General features: G+C 41.0%; 1 protein-coding gene across 8 annotated transcripts in view; it reads left to right on the forward strand.

The window, feature by feature from the left end:
- Positions 1-9,342, forward strand: part of hspa12a (heat shock protein 12A) — an 81,733-nt gene that overhangs the window by 24,253 nt on the left and 48,138 nt on the right. For 5 of the 8 annotated variants that reach the window (XM_014332005.2, XM_005917021.3, XM_014332007.2 and 2 more), the window contains exons 2-3: positions 7,179-7,255; positions 7,707-7,834. In XM_014332005.2, the coding sequence (XP_014187491.1) occupies positions 7,179-7,255; positions 7,707-7,834 (205 nt within the window). The remainder of the gene's footprint in view (positions 1-7,178; positions 7,256-7,706; positions 7,835-9,342) is intronic. The other 3 variants (XM_014332006.2, XM_014332008.2, XM_005917024.3) reach the window with 1 other exon arrangement.

Genomic DNA, 9,342 nt, shown 5'->3' on the forward strand with positions numbered 1-9,342 from the left:
TAACACCGAGTGTGTTACTCAGCTCCTCACTCACTGTAACGCACTCAGCTCCTCACTCACTGTAACGCCCTCATGAGTGTAACACCGAGTGTGTTACTCAGCTCCTCACTCACTGTAACGCACTCAGCTCCTCACTCAGTGTGTTACAGTGTGGTTTGCTAAGCAGACAAAAAAAAAAACACCTTACCCGTGTCGTCGAGGCAACCAGAGGGAGGGAGCAATACTCCAACAATGGCACACTGTGAATGCTGACCGCTTTAAACAGAAAGCCAGCTTCATAAGCAGAGAGTCGACATACCTGGTCATCACCTGTTTACACTTTTACCTTGGGGAAATAGATACTGGACATTTAAAACCAGGAAAGAGTGAAAAGCAGCTTCCTCCTCATGGCTGTGGCCTTTATTAGCAAACTGTTGGGACTGATTTAGTGCACGGGCACATGCACAACTTTGCAATCTTTGCAGTCATGTAAAAAAACAGAATGTCTGCACTTGCTCTCATAACAACAACACAACGTTTGCAAATATTCCTGTCGTTCGTACATAGCTCTTTTTATTCTTAGATCTTTATATTAGTTTTTTGCCTTTTTAAAGTGAAGTTTATCCCTTTTTGCTGGTTAATTGTCACCAAACAAAATGTCTTTGTATCTTTCTACAATGACAAATATATGATCTTAAATGTTGAATGTGCCTGTTCAGCTATGTTATTATGATGTCAGAGAAGAGCCTCCACGTTGTGGAGAGGCCAGTTGTAGTGCTGGGTGTCATCACTGATTTCTACAACTTATTCAGTTCGGAGTAACAAGATTTCGATTTGATTGAATTCAATTCAGTTTTGACTCAGACAGGCAGAAATATTACATTTATCTTGGATACGTACTGCTGAAAGAAGCTTGTAAATTCTAAATATTTAATTCCAATTTTTTTGATTGTTTCTCTGCAATTACAAACTCGGTGTAAACTATCTTGGTATAAAACAAAGCTGACACTGTGAGACTTCATCAGAGGTGTGAGCATCACAGCAGATGCCTTTGTGTCAAAGTAACTGAGGCTAAAACAGAAAAACATGATGGCCTGGCTTTTTATAGCAGGTAAAATACCATGAATCAATATGTGAACATTACCTGATGCTGCTGAAGTGAAGCAGAGCAAAGTTACAGAGGTTTGATTTGAGACACTGATAAGCAATCATTTGTAAAAGTCTTTGCTGTTAAACAGCAGAAATCAGACTTTCTTGTCAAATTCATTGAAATAAAAAAACAGCGCCTGGTGCATAACAAGCAAATAATGCAGAAAATAGAGATTTTTTGATGGGAAACTGGAAGTACACTGAGAGACAGCTGTGCGCAAAGCACAACCCGTGCCGGCATTCCGTATTATCATTCCTTATCCATGCATGCTGACCTGTGGTTTAAAGTAATGTAATGCTGCAGCTACACCAGCTCACTCTTGTTTCTTTCTATAATGTTATTCAGCTTTTCATCCAGTGAACAGTGATCCTTAATGGTCCAAATTATGCTGAGTTTTATTTTATGATATAAAAATGCCTCAGTCTTGCACATTATTATCAACATATACTGCACAATAACTGTATTGTTGGATACATATTAAGAAGTATAATGTCAAGAAAAAAAATATTTGCAGAATTAGTGGAAATCAGGCTTTATTCTGTTCTCTTCTACTGTTTAACATTGTTCTTGAGTGTTTAGCTGACAGCTTTAATGCTTTTTTTGTACAGTCTTGTTCTGTGACAGGTTTCTCTCTGGGTCGTGAAGGCTGAAGACATACTAATGACGTACTGTCTCTCTTAGTATAAAAGCATGTATTGGAGTATTACTTCTTTCAAGTTTCTTTTAGTTAAAACCAAATTGCTTCCATGTCTCATGCTTTGAATGCTCCTCAATGCATTGATCCTCATTCCCAGTGACTCTTTTACCATAAACTCTGGCCAGAGTAAAGGAGTAAAGGGAACGTGGCCATGCTATGATCTTGTGTCATGTGATGCTGTGTGAGGTAAGGCAGGTTAGGACAACAGACTATCACAAAACAGGAAAAAGAAAAACACACTCCATGCTCAGACTGACTAAAGACAGAGAGTGAGAGAAACTGGTCTGGTATCAGATTGGGTAGGGATCTGAAGTGTGTGTGAAGTGACAGGAATGAAACGGTCGACCGGGGTTAACAGAATGTAGAGAAGCTAGATTTTGGTCAGTGGAGTTGAGACCTCGAGAGAGGTGAAACGCTTCCTTAAGCAGGAAGCCAGAGGCGGTGCAGCTGTAGCTCTCTGGAAGCAGAAGTGTTTAAAGACCCTTCAAGGTCGTCACATAACTCGTTGGTATGTCTTTAGAGTGAGATCTACTGTCTCATTCAGTCTCAGGAGCCTCACATCCAGTCATCTCATCTCGGACGTAATCGGCCAATCCCTCCATTAAAATTGATCAGAGTTTTGAATTTCTGTAACAAACGTTTGACAAGTTTGCCTTTTCTAGTGTTTTTGAAACATCTTTGAGTTCAGCCCTTTGTAGCCTGATTCTTATCATTTCCATCAAATGATGTGGCATGCTTCACATTCCTAACACATTACACCATCCATTGCATTGAAGCATGATTATTTTCCATTGAGATCTGATGTGTTTTCATTGTCTTATTTACTATCATCTGATAAATTTCTTAGCTATATTGTTTTCTCCTTATTCACCTTGTTTTTATGGAAATGTGTTTCAGTGATAGTGATGAAGGAACTGTGTTGCACATTAGTGCAAAGCTGTGACAAGTTAGTAACATTTTAAGCCATGTTAAACGCAGCTTTCTTTTCAGGGGCATGTGTGGATAAATATGACAAATATGCATTTGATACTTGCACATATTGGTAGCTTCTCATTTACCAAACCTGAACATCTTTCCTTTGTGTGGTGGATAATCGTGCTCATACCGTCTCAACTCTCACAATCCAGAAATATGTACTGAACAAACTTGTGACAATGAAAGCTCGTTTACAGAACGCCTGGCATTAAAGGAATGTTTGGATGTACATAATAATATTCATGTCCTGATCGTTAACAATCCTAAAAGCCATTGGGGTGCTGTATGGCAAACAAATACTTTAGCTTGTGTTCCTTGAGAACAATAAAGATATAGACTCTGCTCTGCTTGGGCTTTTATTTGACCAAAAAGGGCAATGGGATTAAAAAGCGTGCAAGAAAAGCAGGAACACTCCGACCTGCATTGTACTTAACTTGATGTGCTCTACGGTCCCTTATAGAAGTATTACCCTCTTGGTCCTTGTCATTGGTTGGCTTGAACAAAGCATGGTCATCTGGAGGGTTTTCTGCCAGATGCACAGATCTAACCCTGACCACAGGCTTTCCTGTGTTGCACCAAAGCAAACTGCAGGAGGAAACTAAGAATATTTTCAAAATGAAATTGAAATGATTAAAAACACATTTCTAATCTGTGGAGCTCAGTCCCCTGTCACTTGTTTGACCCAGTCATCCACTACAAAGTGCCCTCAGTGTGGACTCTTCATACTAATTTACCAGGCTTTTGTCTCTTTGTTTAACAGGTTGATGAAGGATTAAATGTTACTTTTTGCATTTTCTTGTTTGATCATTTGGAAACATAAGGGCATGACTAATAGTTTAACCTTTACTTTGGAAAATGAAATCTTAGGTTTGAACATCATATAGAGTAAATGTAATGAATAACACTTTGTTTTTAAAGCTTAGTTTCTATTTTGCCTTAAAATTGATAGATTTGTGAATTAAAGTTCAGCGACTTGAACTCTATAAAAAGTTCAATGAACTTTAATTATTTTTAGTGGATTGAATGCAGTTTAATTTAATGTGCACTAACAGTTCATCATGTTTGTTTGTCTAAAATATTTTCAATCGATAGTTTTCATATAGATAGTATAGAAATGTGATTAGTGGGGAAGAATGATGACGTGGTTGGACAAACCCAGCAGTCTTATCACTGTATGGACGACACAGGGTTGCCGCAGGATGACTTAAATTATTGTGTGATTGTCACGGATGAGAGAACGGATGAATGCTGGAGGGGAATTAGAATTTCAGCATAAACATGCCTTAGACATTAAATTAATCATCGAACAGAAGTGAACACTCTGCTGGCACAGAAAGATTGAAATATTATTTATTATAAGATTACCGTTACTTTACTTTGCTAATTGTGATGAGATTTTTCGACCCTTTGTTGGGAATAAAACTCCAGGTTGTAAAGTGATTTGGGAGAGTGGACTGTGGCTAGATGGAGTCTAGCCACAGGTGGTCTGTAATTCTGCACTGTAATTGCCTGGCAAAGTGTATTATGGGTCTTCAGACCACTCATCCACTCTGTAGGGGATGACAAGAGAAAAGGGTGAATGAGCTGGAAAAATAGGATGGATAACACGATGTCCCGCCGTGAGACAATTCTGCCAGACACTTACAATATGTCTGGGGAGTATTATTATTGTATGCATTCAAAGAACACTTTCACTGAAGGTTATTAAGCCAGACTAATGAAAATGATGGAAGCAAATGGGTAGACAATCTCCTATTCTACTGAAATGCCATTGTGTTTTGAAGAAAGGTGTAACAGACATTTTCTGCACTTTCCACACAGAAAATGTTGTCATTTGGCTGTTTGACACCCACAAAGCAGCATCCTTTCACTTCTGGGCCATTTACAGAGTTCATGGTCAGCAGCCTCTGCAGGAACACGGTTTTCTTTGGTGTTCTGGGTCATTTTTTTGGTGCTTACCAACTATGGAAGCAGCATGTCTTAGTTTCAGAGCCTTATTGGCTTCTTGTGTTCAAGAAAAAAGTCAGTGTGACCATGGAATTCTTTAGTCAGCTGGCCTTGATAACAATTTGTTATGTTTATCGTAGTATTGTGCTTAAAGTGTGGAGCTAATTTAAGTCAGTGGCTAAGCTAGGCTTCTGTTAGCAGTGTCCTTTGAATTACGGTGTCGTCTGGATGGAGATCAGGACAAACCTGCTAATAGTGGCTGTCAGTTGATTATTTAACCAACAGGAAGTTTATTTTCAGGTTTAATTAGGTACTAATTACTAAGTTAATGTAAGTCTGTCATTTTTAAATAAAATAATATCTAAAAGTTGTCCCCTAACAGGAGTATGGCTGCATCGCAGGGTTGAGTCAGGAGTCGACTGATGCAGGAAGCATGCTGTGCATGTTGTTTTTGTAGATGAATGAATGGTTGTCTCCAACAATGTAACATTTAAAAAAGAGTGCGTATGGCCTCAGCCTTAGAGGCTCGTTTGTGGGTAATGTGAAAGGTCAGAAGATGCAAGGAGATACATTGAATGTTTTAGTTTGGGATAAAAAAGATGAGCAGGAGAGAAAATGAACCCGTATCATAAAAATGTTCATTTAACTAGCTCTATATCATATAGACAGTGCTGGGAAGGTTACTTTTAAAATGTATTCCACTACAGATTACAGATTACATGCCCCAAAATGTATTTTGTAACGTATTCTGTTACATTACTCAGTGAGAGTAACTATTCTGAGTACTTTGGATTACTTAATATATTTTCATGCTTTTTACAACTACATGAATGTCCTATTGCTGTGTGATTTATTACTATTACTGAAGGTTACTCTCCACACCAACACCAGCTAGATGTTTAAATCTTAATATAAATGAGTAACAGTAGGTGGACATTAGGTAAGGCTGCTTTTTGCAGCGATCTCGTGTAGAAAACTATTCGTATATAAAACAGGTCTGCGGCGCCGAACCGTAGTAAAGGGACCTCTGGCTGATACGTCGGGTTTGTGTCGGGCTCGTAGCTGAAAACTAGCTTTACTTTGTTGTCTGGGCCAAGTTTGCTAGCAAGAGACAGAGAGAGGTGTTGAAAGGCTGCTCCAACAGGGACTTATTGTTTCGGAGGAAAACACGAACACAGTGTACAGTCGAGTCTTAATAGCTTACTCACAGCTGGGCTCGTCAGGCTCTCTGTTTGGCTGCAGTGGTTATTATATTTACATGCTTCATACCTGGAAGCATGCCTGGAACAGTCTGCCTATTACGATCTTATTAAATCATTTTTTGAATAATACTTTCAAAAAAAATCTTTCTTCACGTCATTATGCGGGCTGCAAGTAGAGGTGACCTGGGACTGAGACACAGGCACTGAATGGCACCTTTTTAAATGGTAACCTTTAAACTAACAGAATACAGTTGCTCATATTGTATTTTACATACGTAACACCGGTACATGTATTCTGTTACTCCCCAACACTGCATATAGATGTATAAATGATGACCTGCAGATCTGTAGTCCTTGTTCACTACACAGTCGCAAAAGCTTACAGCTGCTGTTACACCCCGGCCTAGGCAACCGGCGTGCAACGCAGAAAATAAAAATAAGAAAAAAAACACACGAGAAAAAAACTAAAGCTCTCCACCAAAATCCCAAAACGAAGGTGTCTCAAACGAAAATATTAACAAACCCATTCACAGCTATTTACAACAGACTATTTATTTACCAGGACAGGGATAGCTCAGTAGGTAGAGTGGTGGCCCCATGATCGGAAGGTCGGTGGTTCGACTCCACTGAACGGCTACCCTGAGGTACCCCTGAGCAAGGTACCGTCCCTACACACTGCTCCCCGGGCGCTGCATTGGTGGCTGCCCACTGCTTCACTGGGTGAATGGGTTAAATGCAGAGGAACTATTTCCCTATGGGGACTAACATGCACACTTTACTTTACAACAAAACACCAAACTATTTACAACACGGGGGAGATCGCGACCATGACACACTGAAACACAGAGTTTAAATACCTAGAAGGAGCAATCAGGGAATGGACCACAGGAGGGAAACACAGCTGGGGCAACTCAGAACTGACGAGACAGGGAAACGTAAACTGAAAACACTAAGATAACACAGACTTTCAAAGTAAAACAGGAAACACATAACAGTCACGCCAAAAACAACACACTGACAACACCGAAACGTAACAGCTGCACAAATGCACGGCATAAAAAGAAGGTGCATAAAATGAAGTGTAAAAGGAATAAATTTCCTACTGATGTTCAAATAAAGACATGTTTTAAAAATGACACGACAGCGTGCAAGTTTATATAAATACTCAATAGAAAGTGAACTGCACCGTAGGACTGCATAATAAATCCTTTGCTGTCTTCATGTACAGATGCAATGGCTGATCCTTCTCCAGCAAAGAGCATGGGCGACCCTGGAATTACACCTCTCTCTCCTTCACACACTCAGGTGACTCATGTGTTCATGTTTGTAATTATTGTTCCTACAGGACGAGTGTGATCTGACACGTTTCTTCTCATTCTGGTAATCTGATTACCTTTGTATCATGCTTAAGTGCCACAACACCTGGCATTGGAGGGTCATGGTCTATTTAACATATCCTACAGCAGTAACAGCAAAGTCCTTACAAACTGTTAGGTAGAGACCGTCTGCTCTTCACTCATATATGTTACATAACAGCAGGACACCAAGACTGAGTAAATGCAGAAATAAACCTGCAGTCTCCATCATCACGGTGCCATTCAAAGTGAACACTGAACATCCTGCAGATATTTACTCACCTGTGATATCACTTTACCATTTTGATGTTGTTATTTTTTATTTGCATATGCTGATTGGTTGTTTTGAACTCATCATATGTCCTAACACCATCAAACTGTCTGTTCCTCTTTGTGCACAGCAGAATGATACAGACCAGGTACCGTCAGGGCCGTCCTTTGTGGTCGTAGTTGCCATTGACTTTGGCACCACATCCAGCGGTTATGCTTACGCCTTTGCTAAGGAACCAGAGTGCATTCACACCATGAGGTAGGCTGACACTGCAGTGGAAACTGAGGTGGAATGTGATGGTGGGCTGGTGGTGCACTGAACTTGATCAGTTCGGCTGTGAACAAAAATTAAAAACAGTCTTTTATCACCAAGGCTGAAGGAAGATGTTCTGGCAGGCAAATGAAAACTAAATGTAGCTAATTGGACATGTGACACAGAAAAGTGTCAGCAAAACAGACAAAAGAAGGAAGAATATTAACCTAAAGTTACTTTTTAATGTTTAATCAATTGCGCCAATAATTTAAAAGATTCATTTCATGATGAACATCCAGCATAAAGGTAAAAACAGTGCTTTTTTTTAATCTGTGAGACTGTGTGCGGAGACCTCTGGCAGGCACAGAGGTAACTGGAGCTGCGCAGGGCTCCGCCCAGGCAGCGCTGACACCGTGCAGTTCCCCGGGGGTTACCTAGCCTCTGGGGAGGCCCTGGAGTGAATAACTGTACCTAAAGCAGCTAAACTGTGAGAAACACCCTGGGTGGGAATGAGATTTTCTCCCTGCATAGAGATAATGGATGGCTGAGAGGGCGACAGAACTGGAGATTGAGCTACAGGTAGCAGGGACACTGAAGACTGAGCTGAATGCTGCTGGGCACGGCCCCGGAGTAAATAGTCCCAAAGTCAGAAAGCCCATGATTAACGTCTCTTTCGCTCACCACAGCCGGCAATTCAGAAGTCTCGGGGTCTAGCTGAGGCGAAGGGCGTCGGCGGCATGATCGCCGCTTCCCTTTTGAAGGCTGGACCGACGGGCCAGACAGAACGTCCTCCGGCGGGCTGGTCGGTTTGTACTGTCACGGCTCGCGGGATGAGCCGTGTGGACCCAAGATGCCGGCAGCTGAGATGCAGGGGAATTTTATTGAAGGTGGAGATACAAACAGAAACGGCAAAGGCATGGAGGAAACTAAGCAAAACCTAAACTGGAAAAAACCAACAAAACAAACCTGAAACGTCAACTGGAGACCCGAGGAGAAAAACATAGGAACACGCAGATACACGGGTTGACGGAAGGAAATAACGCAGACGAACCGGCAACAGGCTGGAGAACACACAGGGCGTAAATACACACAGCAGTAATCAAGGGATGGGAGACAGGAGGGCAACACAGCTGGGAGAAGTCAGAGCTGACGAGACAGGGGAAACATACCGAACACACTCACATGAGACAGAGACCTTCAGAATAAAACAGGAAACTCACAGAGCCAGACAAGACACTGAACTTAACAGATTCACAAGCAGAGTGACACCATGGACAGACGGAGGGAATACGGAGAAGTGTGAGCACAGAGTAACTCTGGGAAACCAAATAACAAAACCTAAAAACAAGGACTCAGCAGTTCTACAAAACTATGAGCTAGAAATAATAAGATAAGATAAGATAAGATAAGATAAGATAAGATAGAACTTTATTAATCCCTCGGGTGGGTTCCTCTGGGAAATTCGACTTCCAAAAAAAGCACAGCAACGACCGAAGTTACAGTTACAGAATTGT

This window comes from Haplochromis burtoni, unplaced genomic scaffold, assembly GCF_018398535.1.
Source record: "Haplochromis burtoni strain Fernald_Lab_line unplaced genomic scaffold, NCSU_Asbu1 Contig_22, whole genome shotgun sequence".
Lineage (NCBI taxonomy): Eukaryota > Metazoa > Chordata > Actinopteri > Cichliformes > Cichlidae > Haplochromis > Haplochromis burtoni.